This window comes from Thunnus thynnus, chromosome 4, assembly GCF_963924715.1.
Source record: "Thunnus thynnus chromosome 4, fThuThy2.1, whole genome shotgun sequence".
Taxonomy (NCBI): domain Eukaryota; kingdom Metazoa; phylum Chordata; class Actinopteri; order Scombriformes; family Scombridae; genus Thunnus; species Thunnus thynnus.
Window position 1 is genome coordinate 6,112,854 of NC_089520.1, and position 23,062 is coordinate 6,135,915.

Sequence of the window (23,062 nt, forward strand, 5' to 3'; positions counted from 1 at the left end):
CATGAAAAATTCAAAATAGTGCATATCCATTTTTGTTGGAAAAAACATAATTGCCTGAAATGTACGTTTGAGTGCCTCTAAAATATGAAGCATCCAGTATGTAAAAGTGCTTTTGTCAACCAAGGACTTTTGAAAAATTACCATATTTTGATTGAAACCAGATCACATGACATACATTTTAATCTTAATATTTTAAATAATGTGAAGCACAGCAGTATCATCTGTCATCTTAGTGCTGTTTGTCCTCGCTTTGTTTGTCCTCCATTTGAATTGACGAAAATCGTCTCAGACAGAAGAGAATAGAGAAAAAGAGGAGGATGAGGAGATAAGAAAAAGAGAGTGTGGTGAAGACAAGAGGTAGGAAAGGAACGAAGCTTGGAACAAATAGGAAAGTGAGGAAATGAATAAGATGAAAAAATAAGATCAATGTTAAAAGCAAAAGGATGGTTGATATTGGACTGAATAAAGAAGAGTGAGATAGGAGGAAGATGAGGAAAAGGAGAAAGAGAATGAGGCAGGTATCAATACGATGTTAGAGGAGGTGGAGACTAAAAGAGAGGAATTGGTTAAAAAAAAGTTTAGGTTGTCATGATTTTTTAATTTTTTGATGGCATGACACTTGTTTGTCATTTTTATTTCCATATACAGTATAAGTTGTGTCATATACTATTACCTATTCATGCAGATAAAGCATATATGAACTTTAGTGACAGAAGGAAGGAAGAAGTGATGAAAAATGGCATCTGAAAGAAGAGAACAAGTTGACCTTTAAGAGAAAATCAAAAAGTAGAACTGGTAGAAACTAGTGCAGTGCCTGTGCAAAATGTGCCTGTTCAGAACGCATTGAAAAATGAATATTGTTAATGGTATGAATGAGTATATATACCAACAACATGAAAGAAGCTAACATTCTATTGTACATAAGTGTTAAGTGCTGTAATAGTGAATCTTTTCTCATTTCAAGTATAATAAGGGCTGCTTTTAAAAATAGAGAGAGAGCTTTTGAAAAAATGTGCATCTTAAAATAAAGTGGATTGATCATATTGGGGTATTTCTTCTACCACTGTCACAATACCAACATTTCCAGTTAGAGAAAGGGTGAAAAGTAAAGCAAGATGACGTTTACCTGGGGCCCCAAAATTACTAAATCCCCCCTGAAAAACACACCCGAGTTGTGGCTACTCGTGGTCAGAAACACCAATGAAATACACTCTGGTTCATCGGGCATATTAGTCGCTTGCTTTGACATAACCACTGCGGTTATAAACTAGAGCATGGATTTAATTAGCAGAGGTATTTTGCTGGCGGTAACGTTATTAGTGTTATAAGTTAGTGTGGCAAACTTACACAATTTGAGTTGCAATTATGGCAGAGTGGTGCTGTTCCTATCCACTTGTGCTTGTTAACACAGTCCAAGGAGCCCTGAAGCCCCGTCACGCTGCTGCACAGAGTGCTGTTCACTAGTTTATTCAAAGTTTATAATATTGAACGTGTCGTGTGTCCAAATTGCACCAAATTCAGTACTACATGTCCTTGAGTCCCCAGCAATACAGCCCCCAAGTGTGTAGTAGATCAGGTGAACAGTTCTAGAGATGTGCGAAGGACACACATACAGACAGACAGGTAGTCCTTGCTTTATAGTTAGAAGAAACAAACAAAAGAAAGAAAGGAGGCAAGAGAGAAACATCTGGAAACCATGGATGGCGATTTCAATCCTTAGAATCTGGCAAAACATGATTGTCTCATCTCTTGATGTGTGGAAGAGAATCTAACCCCTTGTCTTTGTGTGTGTGTTTCCAGAGAGGGCACACTGCGTCCTGGTGATCGTCTTCTCAGCGTGGACGGCGTGCCGCTGCACAATGCCAACCACAGCGATGCCCTCAGCGTGTTGGCTCAGTGCGGCCAAGAAGCCCTGTTCCAGATAGAGTACGATGTCACTATTATGGGTGAGAGACCACACAAACACGCATGTTTACTGAGGTCACTTTTGGGGGCATTACATAGACTTACATTCATTTCTTGGAGACTTACCCTCATCCTAACCATAACCATAACCCTTGCCTAATCCTTACCCTAAACTTAATCTAACCCTAACCTTCACTGACCCTTTTTCCCAATGGGGGACACAGCTTTTGTCCCCAGTTGGACAAGCCGTCCCCAATTAACTGGTTTTTAGTCTGAAATGTGTCCCTGAAAGTATCATAGGTCAGACACACATACACAGACACACTCTCAGACATGAATGAAAGCTTAGGGCAAAAGTTTCTCCTTTCCTATTCCTAAAATACCACTGGAATTAAAAATTGGCCTGTTGTGTTTTTATTTGATGTGTTGGCATTTTCTTCTGCCTTAGGCTGAGTTCTGCCTTTTTTTCTAGGTAAAACTGCTCAATTTCACTCACCCAGAATGCTTTGCAAAGAAATCCCTAGTCATCACATATGGTGGTTTATACTTTCAAGGGCATTTTTTGCCTCAAACTGAGATACTTTTGTATGTTGGTGATACAGAAATTGAAAGGTACTCTGCTTTTTCTCTGTTGGCATTTCATGGCATATCATCTTACAGTAAACAGCAAAATCACAGCAAAAATGATTTTTCCTAATCAGACACAGTGACGAACGCGTCCGGTCCATTATTGGTAGAAATTGCCAAGACACCAGGAGCGACGCTGGGTATCACGCTGACATCAGCCAGTCATCGAAACAAGCAGGTCATTGTCATCGACCGGGTTAAACCTGGCAGCGTGGTGGACAGGTACACACACTCACACACACAAACAATATGTGTTTACTTATACAGTATGCACAGTTGGAGTTTGACTTTGATGCCCTCTCTAAAAACAGAGCCCTGTTATTGTACACCTGACAAATTACGGATGAAAGTAACCTTCAATTATTACCATACAGTCATAGCTGGAAGGTTTAAAGCAGCAGTTAGTGCTTCATGGACAGTTTTTTTGTCCTGGGTTTCACCTTTCAGGTTACATAAAGGCTGCCCTAAACCTGGAGCTTGATGGGACCACATCCTGAGAGGAAGACCTGCAGACATGGGGCTGAAAAATAATATCAAACTCCTAGACATATTTTTCAAGAAAAAAAATCTCCTAAATCATATTGTCCCCTCCCACTTCTGAGGCCAAATCTATGCATCGGGGCTATAGATATGCAGTGGTTGTGTATTTTTTAAGCATAGTGTATCTTCTCTCTGTCTCTTTAACACACACATATACACACACACAGGCTATGTCCGGCCCTATAACTAACACAGACAGCAGGAGACAGGATATTGCCCCGAGCCGCAGTCTGGCTCTAAAATATACATGAAGCACTTGAACTTTGTGTCAGAGCTGAAACAAGCTCGGAAATAACCTCAGTCAACTGAACAGGTTGACTGTGGAGGTCTACATTCTGTCACTATGCATTCCCACATGGTTGCAAAATTCATTTAAAAATCTGAACCGTAGTATAAATAGCGGAGACGCATGCTGACAGGTTCTGCAGCCCGCTGATGTGTGCTAACTTGTGTAGCCTACATACCGCTTTTCAAGCAACACAAAACCAAGCATTTCTGAAACAGTTGTGACGAGATGCCTTCTTTTTTCTCTCTGTTGTACCAGATGTGGAGCGTTGCATGCTGGGGATCACCTACTGTCCATAGACGGAACATCAACAGAACACTGTACAGTCCTGGAGGCAACACAGCTATTAGCGAGCACAACAGAACTGGTCAAATTGGAAATACTCCCCTCCCACCAAACAAGGCTAACTGGGAAACAACACGACACTGGTGGGATATATATGTGTGTGTGTTCTTTTTAGATATATATATCAGGGAAGAACCTGAAAGCATCTCACTTCATTTGACATTACAGAGGGTTAGGGCCAGAGTTAGGGTTAGGGCCAGGGTTAGGGTTAGGGTTAGGGTTAGGATTAGGGTTAGGGTTAGGGCCAGGGTCAGGATCAGGGTTAGGGTTAGGGTTAGGGTTAGGCTTAGGGCCAGGGTTAGGGTCAGGATCAGGGTTAGGGTTAGGGTTAGGGTTAGGGCCAGGGTTAGGGTCAGGATCAGGGTTAGGGTTAGGGTTAGGGTCAGGGTCAAGGTTAGGGTTAGGGCCAGGGTTAGGGTCAGGATTAGGGTTAGGGCCAGGGTTAGGGTCAGGATTAGGGTTAGGGTCAGGGTTAGGGTTAGGGTTAGGGTTAGGGTTAGGGTTAGGGTTAGGGTCAGGGTCAGGGTTAGGGTTAGGGCCAGGGTCAGGATCAGGGTTAGGGTTAGGGTTAGGGTTAGGGTTAGGCTTAGGGCCAGGGTTAGGGTCAGGGTCAGGGTTAGGGTTAGGGTTAGGCCCGGGTCAGGATCAGGGTTAGGGTCAGGGTTAGGGTTAGGGTTAGGGTCAGGATTAGGGTTAGGGTTAGGGTTAGGGTTAGGCTTAGGCTTAGGGCCAGGGTTAGGGTCAGGGTCAGGGTTAGGGTTAGGGTTAGGCCCGGGTCAGGATCAGGGTTAGGGTTAGGGTCAGGGTCAGGGTTAGGGTTAGGGTTAGGATCAGGGTCAGGATTAGGGTTAGGGTTAGGGTTAGGTAGCATGAGCAAAATCTAGTACACAAAGACTTGCCAAAGTAAAACATGAACACAACATCACATATCATGGCATACATGAAGAAAATGCACATTAATTATCCTTCAATCACTCATGACCACATTTTTTTTATCTTACTATTTTATAATGTACACACTGTTGTCATCCAGATGGTGTTTGCTTGGTTATGTGGCCAAATTCACATGTTGTTTTCCTTTTGCACCTTGTGTTGTCCTCCGTGACAGCTGTTAACACTGTTTGATCGTGTTGTGTTAGATATACGATGATACAGCTCTGAAGTGAATTTATTTGACGTTTTTCTGCCACTAAAGTGATTTTGGAGTCAGTTGTGTTTGTTTCTTTCAGCTGTCAGTCTGATTGTCACAGACAGCTATACAGGCTCTGCATTTATGTGTGTGTCCAAAACATGTTTCTTCACAGTAGGGATCTATAGCCACCACAATCCTTAATTCTGTTTTCCAAAAATTGTATTTCTATCCACAACTAGTTAACCAGATCCCTACTAGTCCGCCAAAGTCATACACAGACTACAATACAGTGAATGATTGGGCTTGTTGAACTGTTATCTCACTGTTGCTACATCTCCATGGGTCTATCTTAGGAAAAATCTGTTTTAGTCTTTTTAGCCACCGGAGGCTAAAATTGTGCATCTGATAAGTGTGTGAGAGACACCGGAATGTTGTTTTTATTGAGATCGTTCTACTGATAACCTGATGTGAGGTGAAAAACATGATTGTTTGGGACAGAAGTAGTATTACTCCAGCATACAGCTTCTGCATAAACTTAACAACAAGTAAGGGAACTCAGCTGCTACAGTATGTACAATGTCAATATATGAATTTCAGCCAAGATGTGATTGATAATATTGTATACTACCATGTAAATACAGTATATCTTCTTAAACATTACTGTGCTGGGCTACTGGATGTTGTGGCAGATATTGTGACCCCTCCTGAATCAGTCCTGCAATCATGCCACAGTTAGACACTGCCTCCGTCTTGCATGTTTTCTGATCAATTCTCTATTTTCTCACTTTTGGTTCATATAAGTGGACTTTCTCCAGAGGAAAAAAAGAACCAGAGCACACTGATTGATTTTCAGTCTTTAACTGTGCAAACAGAAAGGCTGGAAATCAATCGGTGTGCTCCAGTCCTTTTCTCCTCTCAGGTTTGCTGTCTTTGTTCTGACAGGCACCTGATTCAGCTGCGTCATAATGCTGGAAGCCCTTTTCAAACTGTTTCGCCTCAGCAGGACAGTTCAGAAAGCATCAGACAACTTGTCAGCAAGCTAAATTTAAAAATCTGGTATTTTACTCAATCAATCAAAATTTATTGGTAAACCACCTTTCATACAGATTTTTGCAAATCAATTTGCCCGACTGACAAGAAGATAATAAGACAGAATAAATGTAAACAAACAATGTAAACAAAGCAGCAAAACAATCTGAATACAGAAAAAATGAATACAATAAAATATGTGATTAAAATAAAATAAATTATGTCCATAAAGCCAAGCTAAAGAGGTAGTTTCTCAGTTTACTTTTAAAAATATCAACATTTCCTGAGAGCTGAGATCCACTTTTACCGTCTGTTGCAGGATTGTATCCACAGTATGCTGACATTTTACACACCTGAAATCTGAGCTTCTAAAAAATGATGTCCAGGGTGTACAACCCTTCAGTGAATTGTGTGTATATAATGTAATATAATGAGATAATTTGGACCCTTGTCTAAACTGGATGATAGGTGTAATACACACTTGTGTTGCTGAAGGAGGAGGAAGGATTTAGTGTGCACAGAGGACATCGACCTAAACATGGATGCCTGTTGCTTTAAATTGAATCTGCTTAGTATAGATGTAGTCTAACCTGTTGATGTCTAAAGTGACACAGAGAAACACCAGTTATCTGTTGCACTGAACATACAGAATACTAAAACATATTGTCTTTAGCTAATGTCTGTTGAGCCAGTTGAAAAAGAGGGTTTACTATTGATTGCGAGTTAGCCAGAGTTCAGTGTATTGAAGTGAGAGACAGCGAACATTCTTACCTTTAAATGGATCTATCTTTGCAGTCCTTAGCCTGACTAAATGCTATAATGGAGAACAAATGGCCAAGACCGTGTATAGATTATAAAGCAATATAAGCAACTCTTGAGCTCTATGTTGTCATCACTCCTCAGCACTGATTTTGGATACATGTCACACAAAAAACACAACAAAGATTTTATTAGGATTTAGTCCCAATTGAGTCGCCCCACGCACATTTAGGAGATCAAAGAAAAAAACCCACTCATCCTAGTGTCTTTTTACCCGCTGTCCTGTCTTATAGAACGCAGATTGAGGAATATTTTGGCTGCGACAGCAACTCTGTGCCTAATTAGAAGAAAGGAGTGTTTCTTCACCCTTAGCCAAGCGACGGCTTTAAATCTGCAGAAGAATTAGTGCCAGTGGATTTACAGGGGAAACGTTGATTCCAACGGCTGCTTTATTATCCCAGGTTAATGCTCACAGCTGAGGAGTTTAAATATGACAAGTGTACACACTCATCACACACATACAGTGACATATGGAAACACATTCTTGTACGCAGCTTGTATAAAATTACATGTTTATACACATGCATGTAGAACCTGTGTTGAAGCTACCAGCATTGGTTTATTTTCAGTCTTATATATACTTGATTATTCCGGCGAATTCTCTCTTTTTCTCAATCACACGCATCACACATCCACGGAGGATGAGAGAGTCAATATTTAAAAAGAGGCTGATGGACTGAGAGTACAAATCAGTTTTCTAAAATTGTGTGTTTAGACTCAGGATGTAAAAGGGCAGGAAGGTGAAAAGAGAAGTGGCAGATGAATGTGAACTGAGTGACAGGGAGTGTAAAGTGTGGATGGTATTTAATTAAAGTCATTACATCTCTCATACTGCTGTCAGAAGCTGCTTACAGCCTGCCACCTCCCTCTCCTCTCCTCCTCTTGTCTTAATCTCCTAGTCCTGTCCTCTACTCCTTTCATTTTTCTTCCTCTCTCCATTTCATCCGTCTCTCTTTTCAACTCCGTACATCTCCTCCCTCATGCTGTTCTCATCTCATTTCATCTTGTCCCTCTCTTCTATGTCATTCTGTTTTATTTTATGTAGAAGCGACAAAAAACAATAAAGTTCATGGTAAGAAAGAACCAAAAGCTATACATCCACACGCACACTTGAAAGGTTGCCATCTCATTTCATATCTCCTTCATTTGTCTCTGCAGAGCAAAATTCATTCTTTCCTTCTTTTAATCACGATTGTGTGGGACCTCTTTTGTGTGTGTGTGTGTGTGTGTGTGTGTGTGTGTGTGTGTGTGTGCGGAAGTGAACACAGCTCATTAGGATACTGATGGCCTTGCAGCAGACCTTGCGGCCAGCCTGTCTCTGCTTTATTAATAGGCACTCTGTTTAAAAGTTTTGCAGTTGTGTGTGTGTGTGTGACAGTGATTGTGTTTCAGGGTGTGCACAGGTTAATGTTGGTGAGTCTGGACATGTGTGTACACACGCTTCACATGTATTTATTTGTCTTCTCTTAAGGTGTGTATGTGAGGTGTGTTCTTTGTGTGAATCCATCCTGTACGCTCTCCTCCTCCTCCTCTCCTCCTCTCCTCTCTGTGACTGCAGCCATTTCCTGTCAGCAGATTTGTCTCTCCAGTGTGGCGCGCTGAACGTAACGACTTTATTTTTACTCGGGGAAGCTTAGAAAATGTTTCCACATTTCTCAGACCTCACCCTGGGGCCACCCATACACTTGCTGCTCCTCAGACCTCCCGCTAACTGAAGAGTTTAGATAAGACGACTTGCGTGTTGAGGAAACAAAAGCTCTGCAGATAGATGTGGCAGCACGGGGCAGCTTAGGATCATATTGAGAGTTGAGATGAGTGTGTGTAGTGAGGAATTACACATGAAGCTGTGTAGCTTGTCACACTTTAGCCTTGATTGTATGCTGATGCTCTCAGTGGGAGTTTCCCCAGAAGAGGTTTTCCCCAAATTCTGAAGGATTGTGATTTTTGAACAGGTGGTACAGTCCACCAACCTTTCAATGAGATAATTCCATATGATATACTAATGAATTACATACTTCTATATAATTGGTATGTCTTAAAAATACTTGCATCTGATTGGCTGGCAGGTGTCTGTTATATCTATATAGAATATTGTAGTTCTGGTCAATGGTTTTAACCACACTAAAGTTATACTAAACTGCAGGTAAGCAATTGAGCTTCATGCCACATTACCAGTGAACTCAGTGGTGAAATGGACCTAATTGTGGGTTAAACTACAACAGTACAACAGTTTGAATACAGCTTTTCTTTTTGCCTGTGCTATAAATGGCCTTAAAACACTCCCAAGGTATCCTAATAAAGAGGAAGTTCTACCACACCAAAGCATTATCACTATCTTACAGCACACTTTAAGGCATTTAAGACCAAAGAGATGTATGAACAAATGTCTTACAGGATTGAGCTCCATCATACTGTAGATATGAGGTGTTCCAAGTGGATGAAACAGGAGACATCATAGACATAACGCTCTTAACGCATTGGAATTAATTAGCAAAAGGTCCCTTAAATCCAGTGTGATCACTGCCTTTCTTTGTACACCAATTATTATCATCAGCCGTGGTAACATATCATACGCACAATGGTGTGTAATTTAATACTGTAGACGTCTGTCAGATTTTTACTGATGTTATAACCAAGTACCATCAATCTGGACCGGTCTGCCACTACTGTCAATCTTCAATGAGGCTCACAACCAAAACCAACTGACAGCTGCCGCAAAGTTACACACTGACTAGACCAACGCTTATCAATCAGGACAGAACTTAAGAGTAAGGGAAGGTAAAAACTGACACTACTTTAACACATGACAACAGAGTGAGCCGTCTAACTTTAGACATCAAAAGGCAGTCATGGAGTCAGTTTTTACCACACAAAGCAATGCGCCATCAAAGGCAAGGAAGAAGAATACCGCATGCTAAATGGATCTAAACAATGCAGGATTAAAAATATTTTTAAAATCAACTCTGCAAATGTTTTATGAGGGGGGAAATACATTCAGCATGGTAGAGCTCAAGGATTAAGACAATAACTTTAGCTATTTACAAAAAAAACCTTGAAGGTTATGGTTGTTAGACATGTTAAGTATTAAGGTAAACATGGAGGGAAGGACGTTGATGCAGTGTCCTCACAAGTAACAAAATCGTATGTTTGTATGTGTGTGTTCCAGTGAAGGTTCAGAAATCGGACCACCCCCACTCCTGGGACCCTTGTGTGAACTATTGTCACCCTCCCAACTCCACCCTCTGCAACACAAGCTCCACCCTCAACAAGTCGTGGACCGCCTCCAACAACAACACAATCAACAGCCTCGACTACTGCAAGTGTAAGAGCTCAAACACATACACTGTGAGAACACAAAGCTGTCTGTCTGTGATCTGGCTGAGACTGAGACCGCTGACGATGTCCTCATTCATTCATTCATTACTTCCTCTTGTCATTTGATTTTAATCACTGCTATTAATTCCTTATTTTTATTCAGTCTGAAACAAAACTTTGCTGAAGGTTCAGTTATGTGTCAAAGCAGGCTGTTTCAAATTGAGTGTGACTTTTTTCATCAGAAGTCAAATCATCTTTGAATGGATTTTTGTAACACCATTAAACTTGTGTGCCAATATACAGATGGACGAGGTGACAAACCATCCTTCTATGTTTGTTAATGTCTGGTTTAGAGGCAAATTTCTTCCAAAACCACTTAACAAATCATGCTAAATGGTTTAGAGATTAGATAATGATGTTGAGATAATGGGCCATGAAGAAATACATGTTATATGGCTTCGCTGACATTTTTTCTGTCTTTCTTTGTTTTCATCTTATGCTCTTCATGTCTTGATTTCTGTTTTTTTTTATACTTCCCCCTCTTTACTCATTCTTTTCATCATCCACTCACAGATTTATGTCTCTTTCTTTCCTTCATCTCTAAATCTGTTTTACTTGAATATTTAATTCCCTCCCTTTCTTCCCAAGAATGGCAGTAATATTGCATCTTTTATTTTTTATTTTTCTCTCCACTATGCAGCCCTGGTGTCGGCCAGTTTCTCTCCCGGATCTACAACCACGTCAGGCCCGAGCAGCCAGAGCTCCAGCACCCTGCCCAGGCCTACAGTTCCCATGAGTCCAAGGAACTCGCTGCTCAAACGACGACAGAGAAAGAAAGAACACAAAAGTTCCTGTAAGCTCCGTATGCCTGTCTTTCTGCGCAATGATATAATTGTCCTAAAGGGAAATTAATGATTAAAAATCAATCTCTGCGTGTATCTGTATGTGTGTGTTCAGTGTCCCTTGCATCCAGTTCGGTGGGTCCTGGTGGTCAGGTGGTTCATGTAGAGACCAGTGAGGTCGTCCTAACAGGTGACCCGCTTAATGGCTTCGGTGTGCAGCTGCAAGGAGGAATATTTGCCACCGAAACATTATCCGCACCCCCGCTCATCCGATTCATAGAGCCCGACAGCTCCGCAGAGAGGTGAGCACACACATCTACATGCACTCACACACACAGAGACATGTTTGCAGATGGTAACGTGAATAAAGTGCTCATCATCAAAAGTGCAGTATCAAATGATATGTATCAAATGATTAAGATACATATGAGTATACAAGGCTTGTGTTTTTATTTAGTGTTTTACTCTGGCACTGCCTCACAAAATAGTCAAAAAGTATAGGCAATAAAATACCTATATATGAAAAGTGAAAGTTCTTATAATTGAGAATGTTTATGATTGAAAGTTTAAAATATTCATGACACACCATCTTATACAGTCTTCAATGTTTTTTTTAATGTTTTTTATAATACTATTGGGTAGTTTAAGTATTAAGCATCATATTTTATTTTATCAGGCTTATCTTATATTTGCATGTTGACGTTTATGCTGCAAAGTTAGTAATAAGCCAGACATATTCTACAGTGTGAAAGTATAAAGACTTATGAAATGGAAAGACTAACACTGAAAGCCTGAAAAAATGTCTTGAGTTGAGTTTACTAATATTACAAATATCACAGATTGTTCTACTTAGTTATAAGCGCTTAGTACTTAGTTATTATCTATGAAGTAGCCAATTAATGTCCTCACAAGTGTAGAGAAGTGTGTGTGTTATTTGAAAGAGTTACAGTCTTTTTGCATTTCTGTGATTTAGCATGCTTTTGTAGTACAGCTATACAAATGGCTCTGTGTGTGTGTGTGTGCGTGTGTGTGTGTGTGTGTGTGTGTGTATTGTTGCATTAGCAGCTTGACTTAGCTTCCCTGTGTGTGTTTGAATGTTTAATGTGTGTGTGTGTAAGACTGATGTTGTTTAACAGCTCTGCTTGGCTGGGTGTATGAACATATTTAAGCATGTACATGAGTGTAGGTTGGGTTTTTCCAAATGTCAGCATGCAAGTGTGTGTTTGTGTCCTTAGCTGCACTTTAATTCATGGATATATATTCACAACTTAATTTAAGTCTCTCTGTAGGAATTAAGGGTGAGCTGAATCTGAACACGGTATTTGGCAAAGCACAAATAGGGGTTTTTTATGAATATTCATTTCATACAGATATTAGTGTGTGTGTGCAGTAATGTTAAATGGTAGCCTATGCAATGTTCACATAGGTATTTATTAGTTTAGAGTTTAGTTTATTGGTTTGAGTGTGGATTAGGAACTGAATGTTAGTTTTAAAATGATTTTCTTTTCAATGATGTTTATGATTATATGTGTTTATTGCTGTAATAAAAACAAAAACAGGATTGTTACACCTATTCCCACTTTTTATTTGAATACAAATACAAATAATTTTGCTGCCTAAACTAATACAGATACAGATACAAATACTGGGCTCTCTGCACATCCCTATTATGAATCCTAAATTGTGTCTGCATTTACGTGTGTGTATGTGTGTACTGATTGATGTTGCCGTCGTATTAACAGCTTCTCTAAGTGCTGGGTGTGTTTCCGCACCCCGAGGCCACACTTCCGTCTCCACTGGCGCCCACACTAACAACACTAATTACCTAGCCTTCCCTCGCCCACGCTGGAGGAATCGATAAGTACCTTCCTGCCTGCTTGACAGGGTGAATCCAAATAAACCCCTTTCACATCACCCTGAAATACATTTAACCACGACTAACAGTTGTTAAAACCATAAGTTTTGTGCAGCAGTGACCAGTGAGAATGTCCTCCTTTGAGGTTCTAACTTGTAATTATCCTGCATTAGTGCTTCTGGAAGTTTTTCTGTCTTTGTTTCAATAAATGTTTAGTATAATTATGTATATTGCAGCACTACTCAAAAAACACAGATCCCCTCCAGATATGGTTTAAGATATTTAAAGATGTATGAATGATATATAATCATTTATGTCTGATACGATGTTCCCACAAAACATTCAGTTATCTTGTTAAATATTTGTAAAAATCATTTTCCCTCAACTACTGGACACAAGATTGCTCCTACTTTACTGAAAAGTCCATTCTCAATGTATGCTGCTCTGGAGGCTTCAAAGTTTCCACATCACACTTGTCTAAGTTGCATCCTGGACTGCGGCTAGCTCCAAACTAGTTGTGATGTCACTAATCATGTTTGTAGGTACATGCCTTAAATTCAGATTTCTGGTGAGCACAGATAAACTTTCTACTTTTAGCAGGTGAAGGTAAAAACAGCCCTTAGTGTCAAACTCTGCACATACATCATTCTGCACAGTGAGGCTCAAGCATCCAACTAAAGCAACAGGAAGAAAAACAGATTTTTGAGTGGAAGGGGACTTTAAATTTAATTAAAGTGGCAATCTCAAAGATCTTTGAAGATTTTTATTTAAATTAATGTCTGTTAAGTCACAATCTATCGCCAAAAGAGGTAACACAATGGTGATTGAGCCCATGACCCACTGATGAAAGCCCTTGAATTTGCAATATCATCAAAGTATGATTATTACGAACCGAGTGGCTGCGGCGACTTTCCCGCCATGCATTCAAATCAGCAGGGCTGATGCAACAGACTCGCTCTTCATTTGCTTGTGTGAGAAGTGGCTTGTTTTTTAAAAGCTTACTCTTACTGGCTTTTTACCAGCAAAGCTTTTATTGCACATACAGTAACTGTCTCTCCTGTGCTGCGCTGCGTGTGCAGCACACACACGGAGGGCTGAACCCTGCCTCCCGGTGCTCTTCAGAGCAGAGGAGAGGAGACAAAGTAGGCTGGCCATAAATGACAGCAAAACGCAGTAGAGACTCTCACGCTGAGCTGAAATGAAATGAGTGCACACAAATTAGGTAAATAACATAAATAAACAGTCTCTGCTGCATTTTGCTGTCATTTATGGGCGTGCTATATCCTCTCTTCTCCAACTGCTCTCATGTGTTTCAGCGAGGGCTCCTTGTGTGTGTGTGCTGCAGAGGACAGTGAACCAGGTGAAGTAGCTACTTGAGTTGATGACAACTACACTTATTACATTATAAAATAAATCCGGGTCATCCGGTTAGTCTATGACATCTCAGTAAAAAATGCAAAATATAAACATTTTAAGCAACAGTGTACTGTGGTTGTTGCTGATATCATTTGGCCCAACTTCAATTTTCATGCTCCAAAATGAAAAGTGACATAGTGTGTTACTGTTACCATTGCATTGAGATACTTCAGATGATTCACATTTTAAACAACCGGTAGTTGCTGTGGATACCGATAACTGCCAGGAAACATTTTGAAGTGCCATCATTTCGTTCCACTTTTACAGCAAAGAGAGAGAACGGAAAAAAGAAAACTCAGGAAAGAAGTGAAGAGACACATTAATGAGTAATTCTGCAACAAAAAAAATGAGAAATAGAGGGGGCAGTAAGACAGGGACAAGAGTGTTGGCAGGCCATTTAATTCTCAAAGACCATAATGAAGATGCCTGACTGTATATTAATACAGGTTATCCACTCATGGCTTAATGGATGATAAATCAACTCTGTGTGTGTGTGTGTGTGTGTCTTGAGAGAGAAAATCCTCAATGTCTCGCACCCAGAGGGCAATAACTGCATGAGGGTGAGGCCGAGTTAAAGTGAGACGAATCACATATTCATTTTCTCCTGTCTGTAGTCTCCTTGGTGTGGAGGGAGATAACTACTAATCATTTAGTAGTATTTAGTGACATGACTCTTATTTTAGTTCAGTGCACAAATTCTAAACCACAGTCCTGACTTTTCACCCTTATAACTATACAAAAGAAAATTACAGTCTTTGTAAGGCAGACTGCTGTTAGAATCACATTGTCATTGCTTTCATTATAGCACTGAATACATTGACCTTGCTGTTGTGTAGGTCCATAACCAGGTAAATAAATTATGGGCTTTAACCTCCTCCCCCCACTTTCCAATTTCTATCTCACTCATCTCTGTGATAAATGACAAAAGTCAAACCCATCACCTAACTGCCTTTTTCAAACATTTCATTAGCTTTTAATTGATTCAAAGGTCAGATAAGTCCACTAGCTTGACCTGTAAGGTTCTCTACACATGATCAATGGTATTAACTATGCTCACTGCAACAGTGATCAACATTTGACTCAAAAATTAAAAAAGTAAATAGGTGTCCTGTAAAGAATTCATTAATCTTTTTTAAACTGTAAAATGTATTGAGCAGTCAACCCTGATGTCTGCACTTGATGATGTGGATATTCTGTACTTTCATGCTGTCTTATCATTACTTCAGCAGCTGAACCCATCACAGAGCAATATGCTTTATCACTAATGGGAAATTTCATGTCATGTAATTGTTTTTTTTATTAATTCTTAGTTGTTTGTTTGGCCTTATTTATGTTGGTTTTGTATGCTTGTTGTGTGGTTGCCTGATTATGTTTCTTGTCCTCAGGTCTCTCAGTCTTAATGAGACTACCTGATTAAATAGTTTAAATAAAATAAACTTTGAGTGCAGTGGCATGGCACAAGGGTACACAATGCCCAAAACAAACAAAACACAAAGCAATGGCTCATGCTGACACCAAGTGAGTGCTGCTGATGATGTGAAAAGGACCTAAACCTACAGTAACACTACTGCTGTGCTACTTGCCCATTAGCAAGCAAAACTTAAATAGTAGTTTCCTATAAGCGAATGACTAATGTCGTTTTGGACCAAAACGTCTGCCAAATGAACACATGTAAATGTAAAAGCAGAATTAGGAATTTGCATTATCAGGAAAAACTATTTGAACACATGCTGAGAAACATTGTAATGACCCAGAACCATAAACAATCTGGACATGTTCTTTGTAAACCAAAACAAATACATTTTGATTTATTCATTATTGTTGTAGTATTCATAATGTTATGGAAATAGCTTGCTTTTAGTAATATTGTTTCTGGTTACAGGCTTGCTGTGGGTTCTATTATCTGTTTGAGTGCATATAAAATAGTGTTTTATATTTGATAGAATTTTGTGTACTACACTGCCCCCTCCTGGTCAATCTGCAGCAGTGGTAGTACTAGTGCAGGGAGTTAAACACAGTGTAAATGAGGCTTGTGTAAGAGAATGGAGTGACTGTTTCTTCACTTGCAATTTTCTTGTATTTTTGTTGTTTTGGACACAGTTTATGAGTATTTCTACTCTAAATATGAGTATTTATTTAGATGCTGTAAGCAGAATATAGTTGCTGCAAATTTAGTTTTAATTTGAGGTAGCTAGCATTGCTGTTGGCTAGTAACTGGCATTGCTTGCCTCATGACTCTACATTTTCTCTTTCTCTAAAAGTTATTGTGTGTTGGTTTGTTTCTGATTTCTTTTAGCAATTTGTGCTTTTGTTGCACTTTTATAGTTCAGAATCTTATTAAAGAACCAAAGGAAGATACTCTTTGTGTTTATTGGAGGACTTCACTCTGTTAGCTAGCATATTGTTAATAGGAAATAATTAAAAAGATATTAAGTTACTCTTAAATGTGTGTCTAAACTCCACTTGGTTTCACAGGTTAGTAAGCAGATGAAAGAGTGTGGGTTTGAGTGCTCAGTATATTAACTTGAAAGGCAAAAATATGTCCACATTATCTATGAGGGGCTTAAAATAGTCAGAATTCACAGGCAAATATCTCAGTTTGCTAACATACATAGCCTACTCTTTATACTGTGATCTTTACATGATCCACGACTTTAATAGTCAGAGCTAATGTACTTCACTTTCATTCCACCCCTGATTTATGTGGTGAGGAGCCAGGTTTGGGGATTTCTAAATGGTGGATGTTTTGGAAGCAGGGATGTTTAACAGCAGCACTGAAAGCTAAAGTGGCTAATAATGTTGTGATATACAGTACAGCAGGGACTGTGAATCTCTCCCTGGTGTCATCTCTGTATGTAAAATGAATTAAAGGGAAAACATATCACAGGTTGGGGGTATTGTATGCCTATATGGGTTTTCTTTCCCCCTTGACCCCAGGAGGTAATCATTTCTAAATAAGCATAAAAAATAGCTAAATGAACATGTTTTACTTCAGGTGATAGAATGCAGAGTGTGTAAAAAATGATACCGAGTGTACATGTACACACTCAAGAACAAAGCTTATGGTAGGAGCTTATGTCTGGATGACTTTGGAAACCCCCGTCTCACTTTACTTTAAATATGGGTCTTTCAGACTGAAACAACAGCCGAACCTCAGAGGGTTCCTCGATAAACCTGGCACCTGCTACCTGACAGTTTTGTTAAAACTTATTACAAAACTAATTTACACACAGATACAATTATCACCCTGAAGCTCTATCATCTTTTTAACTTCTTATAGCTAATTGTTTTGGTTTCAGGGCTCATTTCATTATCTGACAAGCAGCAAGCAGCTGTTGTCAGCGAAAAAGCTCTGATAAGCCCACAAGAGACAGACAGAATTACCTGGTGAAGAAACAGGGACATCTCATACCTAAAGAACCTGATATTTTTTTCTCAGGGGTGGATGGAGACCTAATTAGAGCAAAAGGGAGAGTGAATAATGGACTTATATTCATCAGGTGGACACAGTCATGACTTCAAACGAATGCTAATGTTGCCCTGTTTCTGTTTGATGCACAAAGGTTTGCTAACATGGTCACCATGGTGGTAATATGTCAGACAATATGTTAGCTTGTTATAGAACCCCTCTGGCCCCAACTGGCCAAACAAATGTATCAATGCAGTAAAATAGAGCTCTTCAGGGAAATCATCTTCATATTAAAACCCTCAAAAGGTACCTAAGAACTAGTAAAAAAGCAAAGCGATGGCAGTCCAGCCAGAAAAGTATGTATATTTAAGTCAAGTCAAGTTTATTTGTGTAGCCCAACATCATAAATCACAAATTTGCCTCAAGGGGCTTTACAGTCGGTACAGCAATACAACATCCCAATTTGAATAAGGAAAAACTCCCCAAAAAAAACCCTTTAAAGGGGGAGAAAATGGAGGAAACTTCAGGAAGAGCAAGGATGGACAGATGTACAATAGATATTGTGCGTACAGAACAGAACACAAATTACAGAAAACATCACTGAACATAATAAGACAATTAAAATAGATTTATGATATATACATGAAGAACATGATGAAGAGGATGCCAAGCAGCTTCTAGGTGTCTCTGACATCACTGTGGTAACTCTTGCTGTAGGTGTGGCCTGCTGCAGGTTGGAGACCGCCTCCTGTCAATCAATGGAATCCCAACAGAAGACGGAACACTGGAGGAGGCCAATCAGCTTCTCCGAGACGCGGCACTGACCAATAAGGTCACACTGGAAATAGAATTCGATGTAGCAGGTTTGTGAAATTTTTACCTGCTTCTGTCATAAGCATATCATAAGCATGATTTTGTACGGATGTAACTTCATCATAACTAATATGTCATCTATGGGACATTTTGTATTGTGTTAGAGACTTAATATAATTAAGTATAATAAAGGTGAGTAGTAACTGTATGCACTATATATTCCTTTTTATCCAGTATTTAGCAGTTTTATGGAGAATGCACAAATAGATTCATTGGCACAGACAGGATGAACTGGTCAGACCCAGCTGCTGAGAGCCTCAGTGTCAGTGCAGGCAGGGGTGGACAGAATAATTACAGCTCTTCACTGCAGGGCATGGCCCCATCGACATGCATTTAACCCAATGAAAAAGTAAAAACCACATACTACTCTCTTGAGTTCAAGGCAGCAAATCACTTACCAGTAGTTCTGATTTCAGTGTAGACGAAAAGTGGCACAGATAAAGGTTTAATCAATCCAAGCTTTTGAAAGACGATCTTTATCGCAGAGTTACATATGGAGTTAACTAGCTTGCAATTAGCTCAACTAGCTTACTCTGTGTTTGTAGCAGTAGCTGTAGTAGCTGATGCTTAACTTCAGTATGGTGATGCAGGTTGCTAAGTTAATATTACTTGCATTTTTTACAATCACAAAACCAGCTGATTTTTGCTTTGTTGTTCTGGAAGCTGATTTATAACCATGATTTAAAGAAAACAACTTTTCACCCAACTATGTAATAAACAAAATATCTTTCAATACATTTTTGAATAACAAGCTTTTTTTTACACAAAACAGTTTCACAGTCTTTCACAGCAGACAATATCAAAACAAAAACAATCCTTCCATCCTTTAAATTACACAATTTTTACATCAATAAGTGATGGTAATATCTCTTCTCGTACACCGTTCCAAAAATCAGTGTGGTGAACTGCTAAAGAGGATTACTGAGAACTTTGAAACTGTTTACTGAAACAGTGATTAACCCAAATGAACTTCTATAAAATCAGACAAAGACAACATCAACTGGGTCAAAGTCTGATTAAAATGATGAAATATGGGCTTGATGCATTTGCAAACTAGAATATTTTTCTATAGTTCTATAGTTTTTCTATATCTTTGTGCAAATGTTTGACATTTAATTTTTAACACATGATCACACGATGAGAGACTGACTTGATTTGAGCTGTGTAGCTCTCTGCAGTTACAATTATGTTTTTCCACTGCTTTGGTCTTGCCTTTCATAATGTTGCATCATTTAATGAGTTAACATGGCCAGCAAATATATAAATAAATAAAATTTGCATCTAAACAGAAAGAAAAACAGAATGATTTCATACCATTAACCCAAAAATGGATGCAGACAATCTCCAAGCACAGTATTTGATTTTTATGAAGTTGTGGTAACCTGCTTATCATCATGTTTGCAGTGTCAGTAAATAAGAAGACCGTCTCTGTGAGTTTGAGGGACATTGAAGTGAGGAGCTGATCCAAACACTTCTCACAACTCGCACTCGTCATATTTATGCCTGGATGTGGACTTATATTACTGTTGGAATTTGTATTATGACTCATGCAGGCAAACAGTGAGGATTCGAAGTCGCTGCTTGCCCCGGAGAAGAGCAATTCAGAGGAGTTAAGCGTAATAGCTAAATGCCTTGTAATTACAAATGTTAAGCGTGATGAAATCATTTTTTTGTTGCTTTATATATGAATGCTTCTCGCCTGTGTGTGTCTCTGTGTTTGTACTACAGAGTCAGTGGTGCCTAGTAGTGGTACTTTCCATGTCAAACTGCCGAAGAAAAGAGGAGTGGAGCTGGGGCTCACCATTAGTGGTAGGAACACACACACACACACCAAACACTGTTCATATGATGTATTTTTTGTTTTAAAAGGCTGCTAGCAAAATTGTTTAAATGTCATGAGACCACCCTGTGCTTCTTAAAAAAAAAACACACACACAAGCACTCACATGTATTTTTCAGAGTGACTGTACCCTGCAAGAAAGCTCAGCTTTAACTGTCAAAACTGTTTATAACACGGTATAGATACAGTACCAGGCCACACCAGGTCTGCTTTTCATTCTGTTGACATGAATCTCAAGCCACTGGCCTTATATTATATGGCCAAAAGCATGTGGACAACCCCGTACACATACATTTGTGATCTTTTGAAATGTTAATGCAACACAGTATACAGTTATGTTTTACTAATAGTGATAACAGTGTGCTTTAACTTTGTGGCAACGGTTTGGGGATGGCCCTTTCCTTCTTCAACGTGACAGTTCACCCTGGAGCAAAACCAGGTCCATAAAGAAATGGTTTTCAGGTTTAGTGTGGGAGAGCCTGACTGGCCTGCAGAGTGCCCCGACTTCAGTCCTATTTGGGGTGAACTGGAACGCTGATTGCAAGCCAGGCTTTATCAACATCAACAACTGAAACCAGAAGAGTTGGGGCTGTTAAAGCAGTAGATTAATGCCCATGGTTTTGGAGTGAGATGTTACACAGTCATATTTCTGTGTAGTGTTCAGGTGTCCACATTACCTAAGTTGGCTGTCCACATAATTTTGGCCTTACAGTGTATAAACAATGGTGCACATATATCTTTTTGTAACATGTATCACTTTATTTGGAGCAAGTAAATACCAAAATGTCATGTACACACTTTGGGAAGTAAAGAAGAATCAATGTATCTTAAATACAGAGGATCCGGTATGTTGTTTTGCTATTGTTCTGTAAGACAAAAGCCTTTATGTTATTTAAGTCAAAGACTTTATGTCTAATGATAATTAAACATTGAATGTAGGTCAGTGGTAATGACCTACATTCAATGTTTAATCATTGTTAGTCTGGACATTTTGTTTACTTTAGTGTACCGGTATATACTGCATTATTTTAAGTAGCAGGAGCTCAGTGACACATAGACTATTGAACCTGGTATATTTTAAAATGTTTTGAGTAAAGACATAAAAATACATAAGTAGGTATTACAAAGATTGAGAAGTGCTTTTATGACCAGAGAATTGCTGAGATAATGAGTTCAGTACTGCTAAAACATCAGGCAAATTGCAGTGAAGCAACCCTCTCAGTGACTGAGTATTACCAGACTGTGGTTGAAGTGTTAACCAGCGTAAATGTGTGAAATCTGTGAAACTGAACGTTGCCCAGGAACCGTTTAAGTTAAATTAGGTTAAATTACACTTAATTGAAAGCCAAATAAAGATATAATTTCAGAGGTGAACCTCACCCCTGACAATTTCATATAAATGATTTGACCCTGTCTATCAACAGCTTGACTACTCCTCAAACTGACGAGCATTATCAGCAGTGGTGCTGACAACTTGCCCTGACTCTGGATTTTATAGTTGAATTTTAATTGCACAGTTTGTCCGTACAGGAAACCCTGTTAATCATCTCAAATGAATGTGTCATTTCTGACAACCCTGATGTTTAGAAAGCTTTTGTACACATCAAAGTGAAAAATTACATTCTTGTAATTCTAATTAGCGTCTAACACATGAGAATTTTCAGTTTGCCTTTATACCAAAATGAATAACAGGTTGTGCGATGACAGTCTTTTAAGATGGAAAGTGGTGCAATGGCGCCATCTTTTGAAGTAAACTTTTCACAGCATTGTGGGCATAGTGGGAAGGATGTTGGCAGGAATAGTGTTTGACACATCCAGCCTGGATCTCCACAGGACAGTTTTTCTGATGACATGCATTCACTGTCCTGTTCTCTTTGTATCCGAGCAGCGAGCTTTTTAAAGTGGAAACAGAAGATGACACAAAACATGCAACACATTGAAATATTGACAAGTGTACTATTAAAACAAATATTGACATTTAATTAGACTTAGCAAATTATCATGTTATAACCACTGCAATCAAAACATTTGCAGCCTTCTTCAGTGCCTATGTCTATGAGAGTATATGTGATGACTGCAACTCAGTTTTTGAAATGTTTACTTCAAGAAAGGTATTACTACTGCTACAATAGCAATACTTATATTTGATAGTTGTGTTATGATATTCTTTGTTGTCACTGTTGCATCTTATGGTAATGTCATATCCCTCCATAGCCAGTAAGAAGCCAGGAGAACCCCTCATCATTTCTGACATCAAGAAGGGCAGTATGGCCCACAGGTATCTATTCTATTCTATTCTATTCTATTCTATTCTATTCTATTCTATTCTATTCTATTCTATTCTATTCTAGTGGTCAAGTGTGCTGTTTTTCATTCTTTCAATATGTTTACAGTGTTTAAGCCCAAGTCTTTTAAATATAGTTGTAAGAATTTCATACATGTACTGTATGTACATCATTCTTACAACATTATGTTTTTGTCCTGTCCTCTGAACTGAATAAGATCCACAACTTGTAGTTCAGGTTCCACACTGGGAGTGTGGGTTCCTTCATTTCAGTATGACAAAGTTCGCTGTAGTTCAACAGTGACAGAGCTGATCTTACCTCTCTCTCTCTCTCTCCTCCAGAACAGGAACATTGGAGCCTGGTGATAAGCTGTTGGCCATCGACAACATCAGACTGGAGAACTGTTCCAAAGACGATGCGGAACAGATCCTCCAGCAGTGTGAGGAGCTGGTCAAACTAAAGATCCGCAAAGATGAGGACAACTCAGGTAAGTGCTTGTGTGAATGGTAATGCTGAGTGGTCATGTCGGTTCAATATGTGATGG

General features: G+C 39.2%; 1 protein-coding gene across 1 annotated transcript in view; it reads left to right on the top strand.

Moving 5' to 3' along the window:
- Window positions 1-1,846: 1,846 nt before the first annotated feature.
- The window catches only part of LOC137180978 (glutamate receptor-interacting protein 2-like), a 41,489-nt gene continuing 20,273 nt past the window's right edge, over window positions 1,847-23,062 (top strand). The window contains exons 1-10 of the mRNA XM_067586297.1: window positions 1,847-1,946; window positions 2,607-2,754; window positions 3,617-3,786; window positions 9,850-10,005; window positions 10,699-10,851; window positions 10,956-11,142; window positions 18,238-18,383; window positions 20,122-20,202; window positions 22,448-22,511; window positions 22,860-23,005. Coding sequence (XP_067442398.1) covers window positions 1,943-1,946; window positions 2,607-2,754; window positions 3,617-3,786; window positions 9,850-10,005; window positions 10,699-10,851; window positions 10,956-11,142; window positions 18,238-18,383; window positions 20,122-20,202; window positions 22,448-22,511; window positions 22,860-23,005 — 1,255 coding nt within the window. The 5' untranslated portion in view covers window positions 1,847-1,942. The remainder of the gene's footprint in view (window positions 1,947-2,606; window positions 2,755-3,616; window positions 3,787-9,849; window positions 10,006-10,698; window positions 10,852-10,955; window positions 11,143-18,237; window positions 18,384-20,121; window positions 20,203-22,447; window positions 22,512-22,859; window positions 23,006-23,062) is intronic.